This window comes from Bombina bombina, chromosome 3 (genome assembly GCF_027579735.1).
Source record: "Bombina bombina isolate aBomBom1 chromosome 3, aBomBom1.pri, whole genome shotgun sequence".
NCBI classification, from domain to species: Eukaryota; Metazoa; Chordata; class Amphibia; order Anura; family Bombinatoridae; genus Bombina; species Bombina bombina.
Window position 1 is genome coordinate 760,223,439 of NC_069501.1, and position 26,047 is coordinate 760,249,485.

General features: G+C 39.8%; 1 protein-coding gene across 1 annotated transcript in view; it reads right to left on the bottom strand.

Moving 5' to 3' along the window:
* The window catches only part of LOC128652506 (E3 SUMO-protein ligase RanBP2), a 715,575-nt gene that overhangs the window by 60,187 nt on the left and 629,341 nt on the right, over positions 1 to 26,047 (bottom strand). The window contains exon 24 of the mRNA XM_053705441.1: positions 15,257 to 15,396. Within this exon, the coding sequence (XP_053561416.1) occupies positions 15,257 to 15,396 (140 nt within the window). The remainder of the gene's footprint in view (positions 1 to 15,256; positions 15,397 to 26,047) is intronic.

Genomic DNA, 26,047 nt, shown 5'->3' on the forward strand with positions numbered 1-26,047 from the left:
TGGGATAATGACTACCCAAGATGTGGATCTTCCACGCAAGAGTCACTAGAGAGGGAGGGATAAAATAAAGACAGCCAAATCCGCTGAAAATAATCCACACCCAAAATAAAGTTTAAATCTTATAATGAAAAAAACTGAAATTATAAGCAGAAGAAACAAACTGAAACAGCTGCCTGAAGTACTTTTCTACCAAAAACTGCTTCAGAAGAAGAGAACACATCAAAATGGTAGAATTTAGTAAAAGTATGCAGACACGACCAAGTTGCTGCTTTGCAAATCTGATCAACCGAAGCTTCATTCCTAAACGCCCAGGAAGTAGAAACTGACCTAGTAGAATGAGCTGTAATCCTTTGAGGCAGAGTTTTACCCGACTCGACATAAGCATGATGAATTAAAGATTTCAACCAAGATGCCAAAGAAATGGCAGAGGCCTTCTGACCTTTCCTAGAACCGGAAAAGATAACAAATAGACTAGAAGTCTTTCAGAAATTCTTAGTAGCTTCAACATAATATTTCAAAGCTCTAACTACATCCAAAGAATGCAATGATCTCTCCTTAGAATTCTTAGGATTAGGACATAATGAAGGAACCACAATTTCTCTACTAATGTTGTTAGAATTCACAACCTTAAGTAAAAATTCAAAAGAAGTTCGCAACACTGCCTTATCCTGATGAAAAATCAGAAAAGGAAACTCACAAGAAAGAGCAGATAATTCAGAAACTCTTCTAGCAGAAGAGATGGCCAAGAGAAACAAAACTTTCCAAGAAAGTAATTTAATGTCCAGCGAATGCATAGGTTCAAACGGAGGAGCTTGAAGAGCCCCCAGAACCAAATTCAAACTCCAAGGAGGAGAAATTGACTTAATAACAGGTTTTATACGAACCAAAGCTTGTACAAAACAATGAATATCAGGAAGACTAGCAATCTTTCTGTGAAAAAGAACAGAAAGAGCAGAGATTTGTCCTTTCAAAGAACTTGCAGACAAACCTTTATCCAAACCATCCTGAAGAAACTGTAAAATTCTAGGAATTCTAAAAGAATGCCAAGAAAAATGATGAGAAGAACACCAAGAAATGTAAGTCTTCCAGACTCGATAATATATCTTCCTAGATACAGATTTACGAGCCTGTAACATAGTATTAATCACAGAGTCAGAGAAACCTCTATGACTGAGAATCTCCATACCTTCAAATTTAAGGATTTGAGATCCTGATGGAAAAAAGGACCTTGCGATAGGTCTGGTCTTAACGGAAGAGTCCACGGTTGGCAAGTAGCCATCTGGACAAGATCCGCATACCAAAACCTGTGAGGCCATGCTGGAGCTACCAGCAGAACAAACGATCGTTCCTTTAGAATCTTGGAAATCACTCTTGGAAGAAGAACTAGAGGAGGAAAGATATAGGCAGGATGATACTTCCAAGGAAGTGACAATGCATCCACTGCCTCCGCCTGAGGATCCCTGGATCTGGACAGATACCTGGGAAGTTTTTTGTTTAGATGAGAAGCCATCAGATCTATTTCTGGAAGCCCCCACATTTGAGCAATCTGAAGAAATACCTCTGGGTGAAGAGACCATTCCCCCGGATGTAACGTTTGGCGACTGAGATAATCCGACAGGAGCTGGATTCCGCCCATACCAGAATTCGAGACACTTCTTTCATAGCCAGAGGACTGTGAGTCCCTCCTTGATGATTGACATATGCCACAGTTGTGACATTGTCTGTCTGAAAACAAATGAACGATTCTCTCTTTAGAAGAGGCCACGACTGAAGAGCTCTGAAAATTGCACGGAGTTCCAAAATATTGATTGGTAATCTCACCTCCTGAGATTCCCAAACCCCTTGTGCTATCAGAGACCCCCAAACAGCTCCCCAACCTGTCAGACTTGCATCTGTTGAAATCACAGTCCAGGTCGGAAGAACAAAGGAAGCCCCCTGAATTAAACGCTGGTGGTCTGTCCACCACGTCAGAGTGTCGTACAATCGGTTTTAAAGATATTAACTGAGATATCTTTGTATAATCCCTGCACCACTGGTTCAGCATACAGAGCTGAAGAGGTCGCATGTGAAAACGAGCAAAGGGGATCGCGTCCGATGCAGCAGTCATAAGACCTAGAATTTCCATGCATAAAGCTACCGAAGGGAATGATTGAGACTGAAGGTTTCGACAAGCTGAAACCAATTTTAGACGTCTCTTGTCTGTCAGAGACAGAGTCATGGACACTGAATCTATCTGGAAACCTAAAAAGGTTACCCTCGTCTGAGGAATCAATGAACTTTTTGGTAAACTGATCCTCCAACCATGTTCTCGAAGAAACAATACAAGTCGATTCGTATGAGATTCTGCTAAATGTGAAGACTGAGCAAGTACCAAGATATCGTCCAAATAAGGAAATACCACAATACCCTGTTCTCTGATTACAGACAGAAGGGCACCGAGAACCTTTGTAAAAATCCTTGGAGCTGTTGCCAGGCCAAACGGCAGAGCCACAAACTGGTAATGCTTGTCCAGGAAAGAGAATCTCAGAAACGGATAGTGATCTGGATGAATCGGAATATGCAGATATGCATCCTGTAAATCTATTGTGGACATATAATGCCCTTGCTGAACAAAAGGCAGAATAGTCCTTATAGTTACCATCTTGAATGTTGGTATCCTTACATAATGATTCAATATTTTTAAATCCAGAACTGGTCTGAAGGAATTCTCCTTCTTTGGTACAATTTAGAGATTTGAGTAAAACCCCAGCCCCTGTTCCAGAACTGGAACTGGCATAATTACTCCAGCCAACTCTAGATCTGAAACACATTTCAGAAATGCTTGAGCCTTCACTGGATTTACTGGGACACGGGAAAGAAAAAATCTTCTTGCAGGAGGCCTTATCTTGAAGCCTATTCTGTACCCTTGTGAAACAATGTTCTGAATCCAAAGATTGTGAATCGAATTGATCCAAATCTCTTTGAAAAAATGTAATCTGCCCCCTACCAGCTGAGCTGGAATGAGGGCTGCACCTTCATGTTGACTTAGGAGCTGGCTTTGGCTTTCTAAAAGGCTTGGATTTATTCCAGACTGGAGATGGTTTCCAGACTGATACTGCTCCTGTAGGGGAAGGATCAGGCTTTTGTTCTTTATTGTGACGAAAGGAACGAAAACGATTAGAAGACCTAAATTTACCCTTAGATTTTTTATCCTGTGGTAAAAAAGTTCCTTTCCCCCCAGTAACAGTTGAAATAATAGAATCCAACTGTGAACCAAATAATTTATTGCCCTGGAAAGAAAGGGAAAGCAAAGTTGACTTAGAAGACATATCAGCATTCCAAGTTTTAAGCCATAAAGCTCTTCTAGCTAAAATAGCTAGAGACATATACCTGACATCAACCCTAATGATATCAAAGATAGCATCACAAATAAAATTATTAGCATGTTGGAGAAGATTAACAATGCTATGAGAATTATGATCTGTTACCTGTTGCGCTAAAGCTTCCAACCAAAAAGTTGAAGCTGCAGCAACATCCGCTAAAGATATAGCAGGTCTAAGAAGATTACCTGAACATAAGTAAGCTTTTCTTAGAAAGGATTCAATTTTCCTATCTAAAGGATCTTTAAAGGAAGTACTATCTGCCGTAGGAATAGTAGTACGTTTAGCAAGAGTAGAGATAGCCCCATCAACCTTAGGGATTTTGTCCCAAAACTCTAATCTGTCAGATGGCACAGGATATAATTGCTTAAAACGTTTAGAAGGAGTAAATGAATTACCCAAATTATTCCATTCCCTGGAAATTACTTCAGAAATAGCATCAGGGACAGGAAAAACTTCTGGAATAACTACAGGAGATTTAAAAACCTTATTTAAACGTTTAGATTTAGTATCAGGAGGACCAGAATCCTCTATTTCTAATGCAATTAAGACTTCTTTAAGTAAAGAACGAATAAATTCCATTTTGAATAAATATGAAGATTTATCAGCATCAACTTCTGAAACAGAATCCTCTGAACCAGAGGAATCATTATCAGAATCAGAATCATGGTGAACATTTAAAAATTCATCTGAAAAATGAGAAGTTTTAAAAGACCTTTTAAGTTTACTGGAAGGAGGAATAACAGACATAGCCTTCTTAATGGATTTAGAAACAAAATCTCTTATATTAACAGGAACACTCTGAGCATTAGATGTTGATGGAACAACAACAGGTAATGTAACATTACTAAAGGAAATATTATCTGCATTAACAAGTTTGTCATGACATTCATTACAAACAGCTGGAGGAACAGATACCACAAGTTTACAGCAAATACACTTAACTTTGGTAGATCCAGTCTCAGGCAGCGATTTTCCAGAAGTATCTTCTAATTCAGGGTCAATCTGAGACATCTTGCAATATGTAATAGAAAAAACAACATATAAAGCAAAATTGATCAAATTCCTTAAATGACAGTTTCAGGAATGGGAAAAAATGCCAGTGAACAAGCTTCTAGCAACCAGAAGCAAATAAACAATGAGACTTAAATAATGTGGAGACAATAATGACGCTTATATTTTTTGGCGCCAAGAAAGACGCCCACATTATTTGGCGCCTAAATGCTTTTAGCGCCAAAAATGACGTCACATCCGGTAACGCCGACATTTTTGGCGCAAAAACGTCAAAAAATGACGCAACTTCCGGCGACAAGTATGACGCCGGAAATAACAAGAAAATTTTTTTTTGCGCAAAAAAGTCCGCGCCAAGAATGACGCAATAAAATGAAGCATTTTCAGCCCCCGCGAGCCTAACAGCCCACAGGGAAAAAATGATTATTCAAATACATTATCCCAATAATGAAACCGACTGTCTGAAATAAGGAATATTGAACATCCTGAATCAAGGCAAATAAAGGTTTAAACACATATATTTAGAACTTTATATAAAAGTGCCCAACCATAGCTTAGAGTGTCACAAAAATAAGACTTACTTACCCCAGGACACTCATCTACATGTAGTAGAAAGCCAAACCAGTACTGAAACGAGAATCAGTAGAGGTAATGGTATATATAAGAGTATATCGTCGATCTGAAAAGGGAGGTAAGAGATTAATCTCTACGACCGATAACAGAGAACCTATGAAATAGACCCCGTAGAAGGAGATCATTGAATTCAAATAGGCAATACTCTCCTCACATCCCTCTGACATTCACTGCACGCTGAGAGGAAAACCGGGCTCCAACCTGCTGCGGAGCGTATATCAACGTAGAATCTAGCACAAACTTACTTCACCACCTCCACAGGAGGCAAAATTTGTAAAACTGATTTGTGGGTGTGGTGAGGGGTGTATTTATAGGCATTTTGAGGTTTGGGAAACTTTGCCCCTCCTGGTAGGAATGTATATCCTATACGTCACTAGCTCATGGACTCTTGCTAATTACATGAAAGAAAAACATAATTTATGTAAGAACTTACCTGATAAATTCATTTCTTTCATATTAGCAAGAGTCCATGAGCTAGTGACGTATGGGATATACATTCCTACCAGGAGGGGCAAAGTTTCCCAAACCTCAAAATGCCTATAAATACACCCCTCACCACACCCACAATTCAGTTTAACGAATAGCCAAGAAGTGGGGTGATAAAAAAGTGCGAAAGCATATAAAATAAGGAATTGGAATAATTGTGCTTTATACAAAATCATAACCACCACAAAAAAAGGGCGGGCCTCATGGACTCTTGCTAATATGAAAGAAATGAATTTATCAGGTAAGTTCTTACATAAATTATGTTTTCTTTCATGTAATTAGCAAGAGTCCATGAGCTAGTGACGTATGGGATAATGACTACCCAAGAAGTGGATCTTTCCACACAAGAGTCACTAGAGAGGGAGGGATAAAATAAAGACAGCCAATTCCTGCTGAAAATAATCCACACCCAAAATAAAGTTTAACGAAAAACATAAGCAGAAGATTCAAACTGAAACCGCTGCCTGAAGTACTTTTCTACCAAAAACTGCTTCAGAAGAAGAAAATACATCAAAATGGTAGAATTTAGTAAAAGTATGCAAAGAGGACCAAGTCGCTGCTTTGCATATCTGGTCAACCGAAGCTTCATTCCTAAACGCCCAGGAAGTAGAAACTGACCTAGTAGAATGAGCTGTAATCCTCTGAGGCGGAATTTTACCCGACTCAACATAGGCAAGATGAATTAAAGATTTCAACCAAGATGCCAAAGAAATGGCAGAAGCTTTCTGGCCTTTTCTAGAACCAGAAAAGATAACAAATAGACTAGAAGTCTTACGAAAAGATTTCGTAGCTTCAACATAATATTTCAAAGCTCTAACAACATCCAAAGAATGCAACGATTTCTCCTTAGAATTCTTAGGATTAGGACATAATGAAGGAACCACAATTTCTCTACTAATGTTGTTGGAATTCACAACTTTAGGTAAAAATTCAAAAGAAGTTCGCAACACCGCCTTATCCTGATGAAAAATCAGAAAAGGAGACTCACAAGAAAGAGCAGATAATTCAGAAACTCTTCTGGCAGAAGAGATGGCCAAAAGGAACAAAACTTTCCAAGAAAGTAATTTAATGTCCAATGAATGCATAGGTTCAAACGGAGGAGCTTGAAGAGCTCCCAGAACCAAATTCAAACTCCAAGGAGGAGAAATTGACTTAATGACAGGTTTTATATGAACCAAAGCTTGTACAAAACAATGAATATCAGGAAGAATAGCAATCTTTCTGTGAAAAAGAACAGAAAGAGCAGAGATTTGTCCTTTCAAAGAACTTGCGGACAAACCCTTATCTAAACCATCCTGAAGGAACTGTAAAATTCTCGGTATTCTAAAAGAATGCCAGGAAAAATGATGAGAAAGACACCAAGAAATATAAGTCTTCCAGACTCTATAATATATCTCTCGAGATACAGATTTACGAGCCTGTAACATAGTATTAATCACAGAGTCAGAGAAACCTCTTTGACCAAGAATCAAGCGTTCAATCTCCATACCTTTAAATTTAAGGATTTCAGATCCTGATGGAAAAAAGGACCTTGTGACAGAAGGTCTGGTCTTAACGGAAGAGTCCACGGTTGGCAAGAGGCCATCCGGACAAGATCCGCATACCAAAACCTGTGAGGCCATGCCGGAGCTACCAGCAGAACGAGCATTCCTTCAGAATCTTGGAGATTACTCTTGGAAGAAGAACTAGAGGCGGAAAGATATAGGCAGGATGATACTTCCAAGGAAGTGATAATGCATCCACTGCCTCCGCCTGAGGATCCCGGGATCTGGACAGATACCTGGGAAGTTTCTTGTTTAGATGGGACGCCATCAGATCTATTTCTGGAAGTTCCCACATTTGAACAATCTGAAGAAATACCTCTGGGTGAAGAGACCATTCGCCCGGATGCAACGTTTGGCGACTGAGATAATCCGCTTCCCAATTGTCTACACCTGGGATATGAACCGCAGAGATTAGACAGGAGCTGGATTCCGCCCAAACCAAAATTCGAGATACTTCTTTCATAGCCAGAGGACTGTGAGTCCCTCCTTGATGATTGATGTATGCCACAGTTGTGACATTGTCTGTCTGAAAACAAATGAACGATTCTCTCTTCAGCAGAGGCCAAAACTGAAGAGCTCTGAAAATTGCACGGAGTTCCAAAATATTGATCGGTAATCTCACCTCCTGAGATTCCCAAACTCCTTGTGCTGTCAGAGATCCCCACACAGCTCCCCAACCTGTGAGACTTGCATCTGTTGAAATTACAGTCCAGGTCGGAAGCACAAAAGAAGCCCCCTGAATTAAACGATGGTGATCTGTCCACCATGTTAGAGAGTGTCGAACAATCGGTTTTAAAGATATTTTTTTTTTTTTTTTTTTTTTTTGATTTTCAAAGAGCTTTATTGAGAAAGAAAAGAAAAAGTGATAGTTTACAGCAAATATTAAATTCAGCAATTCAAACAAAATGTAGATACATATAAATATACTGTTGCTTCATAGGTAAATAAAGCAAGTCCCTTTTCCTGTGATTTCACTCAGTCAACTGTTCGTATCTAAAAGTAGGACATATGGGCTGTATTTGCTGGGTGTTTTTGCCATACCCCGTTTGTAGAGACCTCTTTTGGATCTCGCAAAAAAAAGGAAGTCAAAGTTGATATCATAGGGGTAGCTGACTGATTGTTAGAAAATTACAGTCTTTATAAATAGTTCTTAGATAAGAACAAACTTGGTATAGCTGAATAATACAAAGAGAAAAAACATACAAAAAGAAAAATACTACAAACAACCAGAACTTGATTAAGTGACATGAAGTGAGGCCACATCTTTAACATAATAGGCAATTACTTATTTCAACCTTCAGATGCACTAATATTTGCTGCCCCATCTTTTGCATCCTATGTAAGTGGTAACTTAAACCTAAAGGTAGCTGAGGCTGTGCTCCCCTGAATGGGTATGGTGGCTCCTCTTGTTAAATTAGCAGCCATGTCTGCTGGATTTATGCATATATTTGTCCCACACCGCCTCGGCCACAGGCAGTGCAAGATGAGAGTGGGTTACTCTATGTGATATGTAGTTGATAACTATAAGTGGATAAAGAAATACCACTGACAGATTTGTATGTGAAGTAGTTAGGGCAATTCAAAGACTAATGACTGATTATGCAACATTACTAAAGAAAACAAAACTCATTAAAAGGCTCAAGTCCAAACAATACCCTGAAAAACATGGTTTTCATGTTGTGAACAGTGTGGGGAAGTTGCAAAACGTCTATAGACTAGGTATGTCAAACACAGTAAGCATGCTTATACCCAGGGGCCCAAAAGGGCTATACATTTTCCGTTTCGGGATTCAACTGCTGGACAAAAATTAGGCATTTTAAACTATACTTAGTGGCTTGCTTGACACCTTTGAGTGCCATGATGTATCGAATGGTACAGGGGAAATGTTCCAAGTCTCTATGGGTCCTTGCAAGGTAAGCAGCGATCTGATCACAGGCTTATTTGTACAGAGCATTGAAGTCACGGTTCGCCAAGGCCCCCCTCCAAGACCCTGGGGCACCCGACCAGACCCGGCCTTCGGTAAGGGTAAAGTAAGTGATTTTGCCATGTCAGGGGGTCCCCTTAAGGGTGTCATCTCAAGAGTACGTATCAGCATACCTTTATTGTTGATAGAATCATGGTTTGTTCTTATGGCGTGGGTTGCGGGAGTGAGTTGCATGGATGCTAAGCCAGAGATGAGGGCAAGCCTGTTGTTCCTTAGGATGTCCGGCGATGAGTGAGATGGTTTCTTAGTGATTCTTTCTCCTCCAGCGGTCTCCGTTGCGTCGCCGGCATGTAAGAGTGCACATTAAGAGGATATATCTGCATGCAGTCCAGTGTCAGCTGTGTGTTTAGTTGCGCAGCCCTCTCGGGCCCCATGGGCAGGCCGCACTCCGGGGTCTTTAGTTGTAGTGACACTGGATGCTTCGGTAATGTCAGTGGGATTTTCTGCATCAGGTGGAGCAGTTCCTGCTCCGATGGAGCCTTATCTATTAACTTCTGAAACAGCAACTCTAGTTTAAGCAGTGTGCGATCTGTTGATGCTAGAGTTGTGCCACTCCTCGTGTCTCCTGCAGTGGACGCCATTTTTACACCTTTCCCTTCCTTTCTTTTTCTTGCTATCTAGCGAGTGCAGATGGCCGGTGCAGCCGGGGCAATAAGAGAAATGTTGAGAAGGCTGTAGTATGATAAGATGGGTTTATCTTAGGTTTGTTTCTGGTGAAACACCCCGGTTAGCCGGGGGGGAAGCGCTGCCTGTGTGATCACCGCTAGTACAGGCCACAATTGTCCGTTTCCACCTCTGGGATCATTCGTACAGCTGAGAGTTGTTGTAACAGTCTGTATAGTGCTTAGGAGCACAGATTAACTTGTATTTTTGTTGAAAGCTGTATTTGTGAGTTAATATTGAGCGGCTTATAACCCACTCACCCAGAGCTCCAGAAAATGCGGCTGATTAGAGCCGCTGCTTGGACACGCCCCCCGTTTTAAAGATATTAATTGAGATATCTTTGTGTAATCCTTGCACCATTGCTTCAGCATACAGAGCTGAAGAGGTCGCATGTGAAAACGAGCAAAGGGGATCGCGTCCGATGCAGCAGTCATAAGACCTAGAATTTCCATGCATAAGGCTACCGAAGGGAATGATTGTGACTGAAGGTTTCGACAAGCTGAAATCAACTTTAGACGTCTCTTGTCTGTTAAAGACAGAGTCATGGACACTGAATCCATCTGGAAACCCAGAAAGGTTACCCTTGTCTGAGGAATCAAAGAACTTTTTGGTAAATTGATCCTCCAACCATGATCTTGAAGAAACAACACAAGTCGATTCGTATGAGATTCTGCTAAATGTAAAGACTGAGCAAGTACCAAGATATCGTCCAAATAAGGAAATACCACAATACCCTGTTCTCTGATTACAGACAGCAGGGCACCGAGAACCTTTGTAAAAATTCTTGGAGCTGTAGCTAGGCCAAACGGCAGAGCCACAAACTGGTAATGCTTGTCCAGAAACGAGAATCTCAGGAACTGATAATGATCTGGATGAATCGGAATATGCAGATATGCATCCTGTAAATCTATTGTGGACATATAATTCCCTTGCTGAACAAAAGGTAAGATAGTCCTTACAGTTACCATCTTGAATGTTGGTATCCTTACATAACGATTCAAAATTTTTAGATCCAGAACTGGTCTGAAAGAATTCTCCTTCTTTGGTACAATGAAGAGATTTGAATAAAACCCCATCCCCTGTTCCGGAACTGGAACTGGCATAATTACTCCAGTCAACTCTAGATCTGAAACACATTTCAGAAATGCTTGAGCTTTTACTGGATTTACTGGGACACGGGAAAGAAAAAAACTCTTTGCAGGAGGTCTCAACTTGAAACCAATTCTGTACCCTTCTGAAACAATGCTCTGAATCCAAAGATTGTGAACAGAATTGATCCAAATTTCCTTGAAAAAACGTAACCTGCCCCCTACCAGCTGAGCTGGAATGAGGGCCGCACCTTCATGTGGACTTAGAAGCAGGCTTTGCCTTTCTAGCTGGCTTGGATTTATTCCAAACTGGAGATGGTCTCCAAACTGAAACTGCTCCTGAGGATGAAGGATCAGGCTTTTGTTCTTTGTTGAAACGAAAGGAACGAAAACGATTATTAGCCCTGTTTTTACCTTTAGATTTTTTATCCTGTGGTAAAAAAGTTCCTTTCCCACCAGTAACAGTTGAAATAATGGAATCCAACTGAGAACCAATTAATTTGTTACCCTGGAAAGAAATGGAAAGTAAAGTTGATTTAGAAGCCATATCAGCATTCCAAGTTTTAAGCCATAAAGCTCTTCTAGCTAAAATAGCTAGAGACATAAACCTGACATCAACTCTGATAATATCAAAAATGGCATCACAGATAAAATTATTAGCATGTTGAAGAAGAATAATAATATCATGAGAATCACGATGTGTTACTTGTTGCGCTAAAGTTTCCAACCAAAAAGTTGAAGCCGCAGCAACATCAGCCAAAGATATAGCAGGTCTAAGAAGATTACCTGAACACAGATAAGCTTTTCTTAGAAAGGACTCAATTTTCCTATCTAGAGGATCCTTAAACGAAGTACCATCTGACGTAGGAATAGTAGTACGTTTAGCAAGGGTAGAAATAGCCCCATCAACTTTAGGGATCTTGTCCCAAAATTCTAATCTGTCAGACGGCACAGGATATAATTGCTTAAAACGTTTAGAAGGAGTAAATGAATTACCCAAATTATCCCATTCTTTGGAAATTACTGCAGAAATAGCATCAGGAACAGGAAAAACTTCTGGAATAACTACAGGAGATTTAAAAACCTTATTTAAACGTTTAGATTTAGTATCAAGAGGACCAGAATCCTCTATTTCTAAAGCAATTAGGACTTCTTTAAGTAAAGAACGAATAAATTCCATTTTAAATAAATATGAAGATTTATCAGCATCAACCTCTGAGACAGAATCCTCTGAACCAGAGGAATCATCAGAATCAGAATGATGATGTTCAGTTAAAAATTCATCTGTAGGGAGAGAAGTTTTAAAAGATTTTTTACGTTTACTAGAAGGAGAAATAACAGACATAGCCTTCTTTATGGATTCAACAAAGAACAAAAGCCTGATCCTTCATCCTCAGGAGCAGTTTCAGTTTGGAGACCATCTCCAGTTTGGAATAAATCCAAGCCAGCTAGAAAGGCAAAGCCTGCTTCTAAGTCCACATGAAGGTGCGGCCCTCATTCCAGCTCAGCTGGTAGGGGGCAGGTTACGTTTTTTCAAGGAAATTTGGATCAATTCTGTTCACAATCTTTGGATTCAGAGCATTGTTTCAGAAGGGTACAGAATTGGTTTCAAGTTGAGACCTCCTGCAAAGAGATTTTTTCTTTCCCGTGTCCCAGTAAATCCAGTAAAAGCTCAAGCATTTCTGAAATGTGTTTCAGATCTAGAGTTGACTGGAGTAATTATGCCAGTTCCAAAATCTCTTATGTTATCAGGAACATTCTGCACCTTAGATGTTGAAGGAACTGCAACAGGCAATGGTACTTTACTAAAGGAAATATCTGCTTTAACAAGTTTGTCATGACAATCAATACAAACAACAGCTGGAGGAATAGCTACCAAAAGTTTACAGCAGATACACTTAGCTTTGGTAGATTCAGCACTTGACAGCGATTTTCCTGTAGTATCTTCTGACTCAGATGCAACGTGAGACATCTTGCAATATGTAAGAGAAAAAACAACATATATATAAAGCAAAATTGATCAAATTCCTTAAATGACAGTTTCAGGAATGGGAAAAAATGCCAAAGAACAAGCTTCTAGCAACCAGAAGCAATAAAAAATGAGACTTAAATAATGTGGAGACAAAAGTGACGCCCATATTTTTTCGCGCCAAATAAGACGCCCACATTATTTGGCGCCTAAATGCTTTTTGGCGCCAAAAATGACGCCACATCCGGAACGCCGACATTTTTGGCGCAAAATAACGTCAAAAAATGACGCAACTTCCGGCGACACGTATGACGCCGGAAACGGAAATAGAATTTTTGCGCCAAAAAAGTCCGCGCCAAGAATGACGCAATAAAATGAAGCATTTTCAGCCCCCGCGAGCCTAACAGCCCACAGGGAAAAAGTCAAATTTTACGGTAAGAAAAATGTTAAAATGCATTATCCCAAATATGAAACTGACTGTCTGAAAATAAGGAAAGTTGAACATTCTGAGTCAAGGCAAATAAATGTTTGAATACATATATTTAGAACTTTATAAACAAAGTGCCCAACCATAGCTAGGAGTGTCACAGAAAATAAGACTTACTTACCCCAGGACACTCATCTACATATAGTAGATAGCCAAACCAGTACTGAAACGAGAATCAGCAGAGGTAATGGTATATATAAGAGTATATCGTCGATCTGAAAAGGGAGGTAAGAGATGAATCTCTACGACCGATAACAGAGAACCTATGAAATAGACCCCTTAGAAGGAGATCACTGCATTCAAATAGGCAATACTCTCCTCACATCCCTCTGACATTCACTGCACGCTGAGAGGAAAACCGGGCTCCAACTTGCTGCGGAGCGCATATCAACGTAGAATCTAGCACAAACTTACTTCACCACCTCCATCGGAGGCAAAGTTTGTAAAACTGAATTGTGGGTGTGGTGAGGGGTGTATTTATAGGCATTTTGAGGTTTGGGAAACTTTGCCCCTCCTGGTAGGAATGTATATCCCATACGTCACTAGCTCATGGACTCTTGCTAATTACATGAAAGAAAACAGCACACTCCGGTGCCATTTAAAAATAAACTTTTGATTGAAGAAATAATTAAGTATAAAACCCCACATTCCTCTCACGACCTCCTATGTTGAGGGTTGCAAGAGAATGACTGGATATGACATGTGAGGGGAGGAGCTATATAGCAGCTCTGCTTGGGTGATCCTCTTGCAACTTCCTGTTGGGAAGGGAATATATCCCATAAGTAATGGATGACCCGTGGACTGAATACACTTAACAAGAGAAACATGTCTGCTGGGAGCACGGCTTCACTTCCTTTGCTACATTTCGTTTATGCTATTTAGCATATGTTTTTACTTTTTTGGAATAAAGGCTTACTTTTTACAATATCCTGGTGTATAAGGTTGGTGCTTTGGACTTTGTTTTCTATATGGTTTAGAGAAGGGCCTGTTGGCGAGTTCTCTGCGCTCTCTGTTTTGTTACATAAGTTGGCTCTGTTGCCAGATGTTCAGTCTTTTGTTCGAGCTTTAGCTAGAATTAGACCTGTTTTCAAGCCTGTTGCTCCTCCATGGAGCCTCAATATTGTTCTGAGATTTCTTCAACAGGTTTCATTTGTGCCTATGCATTCTATTGAAATTAACCTTTTAACTTGGAACTCTTGGTGTTTGGGACTCTTTGCCTCCTCCTTATGGTAGAAAAGGGTAATTCCCATAAGTATGAATCGTGGACTCTCACCACCTGCATGAAAGCAATTGTATGCTCTGTCTGAATTACAAAAGAAACAAAAAGGGGGTAACAAAAGACCATTGTAAATACTAAGAAAAATAATATTCTTCTTTGTTGCGTATATGACCAGGCTTAAGTTTTTACAAGCTTCTTAAGCATTTAGTGGAAATAACACAACTCCACCACTTTTTGATCAACTAGCAAGAGATCACAAAATTCTTACAGCCACTTTCTATTAAAGGGACATAAAACCGTACATTTTTATTTCATGATTCAGATAGAACATACAAATTATAAACAACTTCCTAATTTACTTCTATTATCATGTTTATTGTTATCCTTTGTTGAAAAGCGGGGATGTAAGTTCAGGTGCATGTATCTGCAACACTATATGGCAGCAATTTTGCATTAGCAAGAGCACTAGATGGCAGTACTATTTCCTGTCATTTAGTGCTTCAGGCATGTGCATGCTACCTACCTAGGCTCTCTTCAACAAAAAAATAACATGATAAAAAAGAAAATGTGATAATAGAAATAAAATGGAAACTTTTTTAAAACTGTATTCTCTCAATAATGAATGAAACATTTTGGGTTTTATGTCCCTTTAAATTCAAAATGTAATCTCTTTAATATGTAAGGTAACATCTTTATAGTTGAATGTCCCTTTTAAGAGGTTAGTAACAACACTTATGCCTCTTGGTATACACCAAATGAAACCAAACTAGAGGAAACAGACTTTATGATTTTGACCTTTTAACAAGCAATTACCTCTGGTAAGGAAACAATGGGCTCAAAGTGAACTTCATCATTGTGAACCTCCTCTTCATCGTTATCCTCATTCTCTTTTTGGTTCTGTGAAGGAGCACTGAAGACAGCTGCCCCTGTGTTTGCCCACTGGAAATTGGTATCTGCAAATATCGGAAATAACTTACTTGAGTGAATCTTGCATTATCATTTTCAGTTCATATTTTTAATTATTTCATATAGTCAAACCAGTGATTCTCAGCCAGCATTACAGGACATCCTTATTTGATGCAGCTCTCAGATACATTTTTACAAACGAATAGGTTGCAGTGATACACATTGCGCAATATTGCTTAATTATATTAATAGATCACAGTATTTCCACTTGCATATTATATTATGTTAATGAAAACTCATTTGTAGCATAACACATTTTTAAAGCATTCAAGCTTGCTATTTTATCACTTTCTGTACACACATGCTTCTTTTTATTATCTCTGTCTGTATACCAAAGCTTAATACTTAGGCCCTGATATTCAAAACTTCTCGGCTCAGGTGAGATATTCTTAAAAAGATCCTCCAGCACTGAGATCCCTAGTGAAAGATTCAAGTCAGATTTTGCTTTGCTTCTCCAAGGGGTGTTCCTTGCACTTCTATATGTGAAGGAGAGACAAGCCCAACGCACTATAGCACTGAACATTATGACAGTTCTGCTGTATTTACACTTTGTGCTTTCTATTTTACATCAATTTACACTATAGATTAATTTTTATTACATTTAAACTTTGCACTTTCTATTTTGTATTTAAAGGGACAGTAAAGTCAAAATTAAACTTTCATGAGTCAGATAGAGCATGCAACTTTAAACAACTTTCCAGTTTACTAATGTTATCAAATTTGCTTCGTTCTCTTGGTATCTTTTATTGAAGAGTAAAACTAGGGAGGCTCATAAGAGTGTGCATGTGTATTTAGTACTATATGGCAGCAGTGTTATGCAAAATTATTTGTAGCTTTGTGATACAATGCTGCAAAATACTGCTGACGTAGAGTATTAAAGACACGTGCACACTCTTGAGCTCTTATTAACCCATCTAGTTTTACTCTTCAATAAAAGATAGCGTGAGAACGTGGCAAATTTGATAACAGAAGTAAATTCGAAAGCTGTTTAAAATTGCATGCTCTATCTGAATCATGAAAGTTTAATTTTGACTTTACTGTCCCTTTAATTTGCAATTAGGCTCATACTGTGTGTGTGCTTAATAAATTTGATTGCAGTTTGAATGTCTTATTTAAATTAAAACTGAAAAACGGTCAGCTTAAGTTTCCTAGAGTGTCATTACTCTAGTTTGGAAAAAGAATATAGTGCTGACGTCACAGTGGAAGAATTCACTGAATTTTCAGTAACTGGGAGTAACCGGGAAATCCCAGAGAGATGCCTTCCATAGAAAAGCAATGAAGCTCTCTGGGATAGAAAATTTCACATGGAGAGTGGCCATTTTTCTTTGTTCTCTTGCTATCTTTAATTGAAAAGGAAGAATGCAAGCTTAGGACCCGGCCTATTTTTGGTCCAGCACCCTGGATAGCGCTTGCTGATTGGTGGCTACATTTAGCCACCAATCAGCAAGTGCAACCCAGGTGCTGAACCAAAAATGAGCCAGCTTATAAGCTTACATTCTTGCTTTTCAAATAAAGATAGCAAGAGAACAAAGAAAAAATAATAGGAGTAAATGAGATGGTTGCTTAAAATTACATGCTCTATCTGAATCATGAAAGAAAAATTTGGGTTTAATATCCCTTTAAATTCATGGCTCATTTTTGGATCAGCATCTGGGTAGCGCTTGCTGATTGGTGGCTAAATGTAGCCACCAGCCAGGAAGCCCTACACAGAGCGTGGAACCAAAAACGGGATGGCTCCTACCTGCTTTTTCAAATAACGATAACAAGAGAACGAAGAAAGATTTATAATAGGGATAATTACTTCTCAGAAATTTTACCACGTTACTCCAAAGTTTAGATAGTGTGTGTCTACCTTAGGAACAAACCGCCAAAGTTATAAACTAGAGAATGGTTAAGGAAACATCTTTTAAAATGTTGAACGTTTATAAGGAATACCAGGCCATGCCCATTCCTTAAATATTTAAGTAATGCCCTCTAGAACAGGAAAGATTTTTCAAGTCTTGGGAGTAGGTTTAAAAATAAGATCCAATTACTTAACCGACTTATCTTCGGCTGATTTACAATCCTGAAAACCTAACGTACATAATACTTCTTTAAGTAAAGCACAAAGATGTTCCATTTTAAGCATAAAAGATGAATCTGAGTCTTGTTCAGTTACTGACATGTTCATCAGATTTATCTTCACCTACAGAAGATCATTCTGAGGATTCTGAATTTTAAAAGATCCTTCTGTGGATTAGACTGTAAAGGACCAGAATGGGAAGACAATTCCACGGTAGGATGATAGATTTGGATCTCTTAAGCTTATTTGGTGGAGGCATAACTGCCAGCATCTCTGAAATAGTGGAGCGCACAAAACCTTTAAAACCTGAAGCAAAATCTAGAGAACTCCCCTGTAACGAACAAAGGGAGGACAAACACCCTTAGAGGCAGAAATAGCACTGACAGGATTTTAACAAATAAAAAGAAAGTGCTCCAATGGCACAAAATCAGGTTTACGTCCAATATTGTGTTCCCCAGTGATCAGTGTAACAATAAATCACCATACATGACTCATTCTTTTAAAACTCTACCAAGCTTACTTGGAGGTAATTTCAATAAAAATGTACAATGCACGTTTTAAAACCAATGCATTTAAAGTGTACAATACATGTTTTAAAAAAAGATTCCAAATGCATTTCGCAAGTTAATATTGCTTCCTCAAGCAGCTTGAGTAAGCAATATTAACATGCGATTTATTGTTACACTGATCTCGGGGGGGCGACGACAATATTGGCAGTAAACCTGTTGCAGTTCTGGATCCATTTGTGGATGTAAGTGAGCTAGCTGGGGAGCTTGTGAATACCCAAGACTGGCATAACTGCAATTTGAGATAAGTGCACCCAGTTTGTTAGTATCTTTCATTGGGGGACCAGCTTGTGAGGAGACCTGATACAAGAGATATTGTGCCATGGGAGCACCTTCTTTTCTTTTCATTTGTTACAGTACTTATTTTGATTTCTCAGAAGAGCTGACAGTAGCATTAAAGTGCAGATAGCATATTGAATTTGTATTTATTGTGGCGCCTCTGTCATCTTTAAATCACTTGTGGAAGTAACTAAGATTTATCGGAAGTACACTGACAGGATTTGCATGCAACAGGTGTGATCCATACAAAAAGTACAAAGTTTTGCTGGGGGAACAGCAGCTACTATTTTGCACACTTAAAATAGACTGAAGAAAAAGTAATACATTAGTAATATTGGGGACAGTTTCAGATTGCTCGATTTCACAACAAAAGGTTTAGCCAGAAATTATACAGAAATAAAATACATTAACTGATGCACCACAAATGACATGGGAAAATACAGTGCAGTCTTGACCTCAGGCTCCTTAGTAAAAAGGCATAGAATAAAATGGGAATAAAAAGGGGCAACAAGTACTTAAAAAACAACAAAATAACCCAATGGCAGTAGTGCAAATCCAGATCTTAAGGTGGTCATGTTGCACCAGAATCAATCTGGCTCCAAAAAGAGCAGAATAGTGCTTACTTCTGCATTCAGATCCTAATGCACAAGTCTAAATGGCAGTAAACAAATCTAAAATCAACCCCAAAACCCTTGGAATTTTGGTTCCCTTACCCTCTGTTCAGTGACCGGCATTTTATTATGCTGTTGACAGACTAGCAGAATCCGTGTCAGCGTAGCAACAGATAGAAGTGGGAATTCAGAGTAGGAAAAACAGAATTTCTGCTTACCTGATAAATTTCTCTCTCTTGTGATGTATAGAGTCCACAGATTCATCCATACTTATGGGATATTCTCCTTCCCTACAGGAAGTGGCAGAGAGAGCACCCACAGCAGAGCTGTCCATATAGCTCCTACCTCAGCTCCACCCCCCAGTCATTCGACCGAAGGCTAGGAAGAAAAAGGAAAAACTATAGGGTGCAGTGGTGACTGAAGTTTTTTAACTAAAAATATACTACCTGTCTTAAATAGACAGAGCGGGCCGTGGACTCGATACATCACAAGAGAAAGAAATTTATCAGGTAAGCATAAATTCTGTTTTCTCTTGTAAGATGTATCAAGTCCACGGATTCATCCATAGTTATGGGATACCAATACCAAAGCTTTAGGACACTGATGAAGGGAGGGACAAGACAGGTAGCTTAAACGGAAGGCACCACTGCTTGTAGAACCTTTCTCCCAAAAATAGCCTCTGAAGAAGCAAAAGTATCAAATTTGGAAAATTTGGAAAAAGTATGAAGCGAAGACCAAGTCGCCGCCTTACAAATCTGTTCAACAGAAGCCTCATTTTTAAAAGCCCATGTGGAAGCCACAGCTCTAGTAGAATGAGCAGTAATTCATTCAGGAGGCTGCTGGCCAGCAGTCTCATAAGCCAAACGGATGAAGCTTTTCAGCCAAAAGGAAAGAGAGGTAGCTGTAGCCTTTTGACCTCTCCGTTTATCAGAATAAACAACAAACAATGAAGATGTTTGAAGGAAATCTTTAGTTGCTTGTAAGTAGAACTTTAAAGCACAAACTACATCAAGATTGTGCAACAGACGTTCCATATTTGATGAAGGATTAGGACACAGAGAAGGAACAACAATCTCCTGATTGATATTCCTATTAGAAAAAACCTTAGGAAGAAACCCAGGTTTGGTACGCAAAACCACCTTATCTGCATGGAAAACTAGGTAAGGTGAGTCACACTGTAAAGCAGATAACTCAGAAACTCTTCGAGCCGAAGAGATAGCTACTAAAAACAAAACTTTCCAAGATAGAAGCTTAATATCTATGGAATGCATAGGTTCAAACGGAACCCCTTGAAGAACATTAAAGGGACAGTCTACACCAGAATTTTTATTGTTTTAAAAGATAGATAATCCCTTTATTACCCATTCCCCAGTTTTGCATAACCAACACAGTTATATTAATATACTTTTAACCTCTGTGATTATCTTGTATCTAAGCCTCTGCAAACTGCCCCTTTTTTCTGTTCTTTTGACAGACTTGCAGCCTAGCCAATCAGTGCCTGCTCCCAGATAACTTCACGTGCACAAGCACAGTGTTATCTATATGAAATACGTGAACTAACACCCTCTAGTGGTGAAAAACTGTTAAAATGCAATCTGAAAGAGGTGGGCTTCAAGGTCTAAGAAATTAGCATATGAACCTCCTAGGTTAAGCTTTCAACTAAGAATACCAAGAGAACAAAGAAAAATTAGTGATAAAAGTAAATTGGAAAATTGTTTAAAATTACATGCTCTATCTGAATCATGAAAGTTTATTTTGGCCTAGACTGTCCCTTTAAGAACCAAATTTAGGCTCCATGGTGGAGCAACAGGTTTAAATACAGGCTTGATCCTGACCAAGGCCTGACTAAACGCTTGAACGTCTGGGACATCTGCCAGACGTTTGTGTAAAAGAATAGAAAAAGCAGATATTGATAATCCCTTCTCCAATCCTTCTTGGAGAAAGGACAAAATTCTAGGAATCCTAATCTTACTCCATAAGTAACCCCTGGATTCACACCAACAAAGATATCTGTGCCAAATCTTATGATAGATTTTCCTGGTGACAGGCTTTCTATCCTGAATCAGGGTATCAGTGACCGACTCCGAGAAACCACGCTTTGATAGAATCAGGCGTTCAATCTCCAAGCAGTCAGACGCAGAGAAGTTAGATTAGGATGCTGGAATGGACCTTGGATTAGAATGTCCTGCCTCATTGGCAGAGTCCACGGTGGAACAGATGACATGTCCACCAGGTCTGCATACCAAGTCCTGCGTGGCCACGCAGGCGCTATCAGAATCACAGAAGCTCTCTCCTGCTTGATTCTGGCAACCAGACGTGGGAGGAGAGGAAATGGTGGAAATACATAAGCCAGATTGAAGGACCAAGGCACTGCTAGAGCATCTATCAGTACCGCCTGAGGATCCCGGGACCTGGTCCCGTAACAAGGAAGTTTGGCGTTCTGTCTGGACACCATCAGATCCAATTCTGGTGTGCCCCATAGCTGAGTCAGCTGGGCAAATACCTCCGGATGGAGCTCCCACTCCCCTGGATGAAAAGTCTGACGACTTAGGAAATCCGCCTCCCAGTTCTCTACCCCTGGGATATGGATTGCTGAGAGATGGCAAGAGTGATCCTCCGCCCATCGGATTATTTTGGTTACCTCCATCATCGCTAGAGAACTCTGTGTTCTTCCTTAATGATTGATATAGGCTACAGTTGTGATGTTGTCCGACTGAAATCTGATGAATTTGGCCGCAGCTAGCTGAGGCCATGCCTGAAGCGCATTGAATATCGATCTCAGTTCTAGAATGTTTATCGGGAGGAGAGATTCCTCCCAAGACCATAAGCCCTGTGCTTTCAGGGATTTCCAGACTGCACCCCAGCCTAGCAAGCTGGTATCTGTCATTACTATAAGCCACTCTGGCCTGCGGAAACACATTCCCTGAGACAGGAGGTCCTGAGACAACCACCAGAGAAGAGAATCTCTGGTCTCTTGGTCTAGATGCAGTTAAGGAGATAAATCTGCATAATCCCCATTCCACTGTTTGAGCATGCATAGTTGCAGTGGTCTGAGGTGTAGGCGGGCATAAGGAACTATGTCCATTGCCGCTACACCATGAGTCCGATTACCTCCATACACTGAGCCACTGATGGCCGAGGAATGGAATGACGAGCTCGGCAAGTGATTAAAAGTTTTGATTTTCTGACCTCCATCAGAAATATTTTCATTTCCACCGAGTCTATCAGAGTTCCTAGGAAGGAAACTCTTGTGAGAGGGACGAGAGAACTCTTTATGTTCACCTTCCATCCGTGAGATCTCAGAAAAGCCAACACGATGTACGTGTGAGACTAGGCTGGCTGGAAAGTCAACGCCTGAATTAAGATGTCATCTAGATAAGGCGCCAGTGCTATACCCCGCGGTCTTAGAACAGCCAAAAAGGACCCTAGCACCTTTGTGAAAATTCTGGGAGCCGTGGCCAACCCGAAAAGGAAGGGCCACAAACTGGTAATGCCTGTCCAGAAAGGCGAATCTGAGGAATTGATGATGATCTCTGTGAACAGGGATGTGTAGATATGCATCCTTTAAATTCACGGTAGTCATATATTGACCCTCCTGGATCAGAGGAAGAATAGTCCGAATAGTCTCCATCTTGAAATATGGTACTCTGAGGAATTTGTTTAGAATTTTGAGATTCAAGATCGGTCTGAAAGTTCCCTCTTTTTTGGGAACCACAAACAGGTTGGAGTAAAAACCTAGCCCTTGTTCCACTCTTGGAACTGGGCGGATCACTCCCATGGTATGTAGGTCTTCTACACAGCGAACGCCTCTCTCTTTGTCTGGTTTGCAGACAATTGAGAAATGTCACCCTTGGGGGGGGGGAGTGGGGAGTATGAAGTCCAGAAGATATCCTTGGGACCCAATTTCTAAAGCCCAGGAATTGTGAACATCTCTTGCCCAAGCCTGAGCGAAGAGAGAGAGTCTGCCCCCTACTAGATCCGGTCCTGGATCGGGGGCTACCTCTTCATGCTGTCTTAGAGGCAGCTGCAGGCTTCTTGGCCTGTTTACCTTTGTTCCAAGCCTGGTTAGGTCTCCAGACTGACTTGGATTGGGCAAAATTCCCCTCTTGCTTTGCAGCAGAGGAAGCTGAAGCGGGACCACTCTTGAACTTCCAAAAGGAACAAAAATTATTTTGTTTGGTCCTCATCTTATTTGATCTATCCTGAGGGAGGGCATGACCTTTCCCTCCAGTAATGTCTGAAATAATCTCTTTCAGTTCAGGCCCGAATAGGGTCTTTCCTTTGAAAGGGATGTTCAACAACTTAGATTTTGATGACACATCAGCAGACCAGGACTTAAGCCATAACGTCCTGTGTGCTAAAATGGCAAAACCTGAATTCTTTGCCGCTAATTTAGCCATTTGGAAAGCGGCATCTGTAATGAAAGAATTAGCCAACTTAAGGGCCTTAATTCTATCCATAATATCCTCTAATGGAGTCTCCACCTGGAGAGCCTCAAACCAGAAAGCAGCTGCAGTAGTTACAGGAACAATGCATGCAATAGGTTGGAGAAGAAAACCCAAAAATTTTCTTTAGGAGACCCTCTAATTTTTTATCCATAGGATCTTTGAAAGCACAACTGTCTTCGATAGGTATAGTTGTACGCTTAGCAAGAGTAGAAATAGCTCCCTCCACCTTAGGAACAGTCTGCCACGAGTCCTGTATGGTGTCAGATATGGGAAACATTTTCTTAAAAACAGGAGGGGGAGCGAACGGAATACCTGGTCTATCCCACTCCTTAGTAACAATAGTCACAATCCTCTTAGGGACTGGAAAAACATCAGTGTAAACAGGAACCTCTAAGTATCTGTCCATTTTACACAATTTCCATTTTACGCAATAATCGGAGGTGTTCAAGCTTAAATTTAAAGGCCGTCATATCAGAATCTGTCTGAGGGAGCGTTTTTCCTGAATCAGAAATCTCTCCCTCAGATAACAAATCCCTTACCCCTATTTCAGAACATTGTGAGGGTATATCGGATACGGCTACTAAAGCATCAAACGGCTCAGCATTTGTTCTTAACCCAGAGCTGTCACACTTTCCTTGTAAACCAGGCAGTTTAGAGAAAACCTCTGTGAGGGTTTTATTCATAACTATGGCCATGTCTTGTAAAGTAAATGAATTTGACGCATTAGAGGTACTTGGCGTCACTTGTGCGGGCGTTACTGGTTGTGACACTTGGGGAGAGCTAAATGCTAAACCCTCATTTCCTTCTAACTGAGAATCATCTATTGCAATATTTTTAAGTGCTAAAATAGGCTCTTTATAATTTATAGACATATTAGTGCAAGTGGGACACATTCTAAGAAGGGGTTCCACAATGGCTTCTAAACACATAGAACAAGAATTTTCCTTGGTGTCAGACATGTTAAACAGGCTAGTAATGAAACAAACAAGCTTGGAAAACACTTTAATCAAAGAAAATAACACTTAAAACAAAAACGGTACTGTGCCTTTAAGAGAAAAAAAGCTGCACAAACTCTGCAAAACAGTGTAAAAAAGCAGTAAACAAAAGAAAATTTTTACAGTAGCATCATAAAGCGTTAGTAACTTTGCACCACTAGGCAAATAAACAATTAACCCCTTAATGTAAAAACCGGATTGAAAAAACTTCAAAACCGGTAAAATAACGGTCAGCACCTTGCCACAGCTCTGCTGTGACGCCTACCTGCCCTTTAGGAACGATTTGTGGGGAAAAAACCTCTTTACAGCCCTCAAATACAGCAGGAATCTCTGGAGAAGTAGCTGGATGCTTCTGAGGTAAATAAACTGTGCATCTGAAAATAGGCCCCTCCCACCTCACTTAATGTTATGGGGCCTAAAAGAAACACCACAGAGTGTTTCTTAAACTAGCCATGTGGGTTAATAACCCTTAAACAAGCCACAAAGACCCCTTAAAGTCCCTCAAAAAAAGGTTTCATTTGTAATTAAACCAAAACGTTTTTTCCTATTAGTGTCACCAGTAACTATGAGCCCTTTATGCAAGCTTGGATTGCTCTTTTACTGAATACAGCTTACCTTTCCCTCATGGGGATATTGCCAGCCTTTTCTAGAAATAACACAGTCTGTCTAGAAAAAAAAAATAGACTGAACATACCTTAATGCAGTTTAGCCTGCAAACTGTTCCCCCAACTGAAGTTTTCCTGTACTCTTCAGCCCTTGTGAGAATAGCAGTGGATCTTAGTTACAAAATGCTAAGATCATCATCCTCCTTGCAGAAATCTTCATCCCTTTTCTGCCAGAGAGTAAATAGTACACACCAGTACCATTTAAAATAAACTTTTGCTTGAGAAAATAAAAACTAACATTTTTGTCACCACACTCACTTTGCCCTTCCTAGCAGTTAAGCAGGCAGAGAGAATGACTGGGGGTGGAGCTGAGGGAGGAGCTATATGGACAGCTCTGCTGTGGGTGCTCTCTCTGCCACTTCCTGTAGGGAAGGAGAATATCCCATAAGTATGGATGAATCCGTGGACTCGATACATCTTACAAGAGAAAAGTTAACCCCCACTTTGCCAGCATTCTATCTTAAGGGTAAACTGTCCCTTTAATGCCCCATGAGATTAATTTAAAAGCGTCTCCCTCCTCAGCTACTCTGCCCAGCATGAGTAACAAAGCTAGAAACTAAATCATCACAAGGTGTTCGATAAACACTACTGTAGATTTGCCCAGGAGGATATTAAACTGAGTAAAATAGAATGTCTGGATTTCTTAGCTTACTATATCAGTTTGTTCCAAAACCACTAAAAAACAAAACAAACAACAATACATTGTTTTCAGATGCTGCTTCAAATAGTGGCTGAAAATATTTTATACACCAAGAGTACAGAGGAGCCAGATAAGGGAGTTTGCAGAAATTTATACGTAGTATAATGCAAAAGCATAGGTATTAAAAGTAAAAATCTACAACCCCAATTCCGAAAAAGTTGGGACAGTATGGAAAATGAAAAAACAAAAAAAAAAAAAGTAATTTGAAAATTCAATTCCCCCTGTACTATACTGAAAACAAATTATTTGATGTTTTACTTTGTGAATTTAATGTATTTTTGAAAAACATAATTTATTTAAGAACTTATCTGA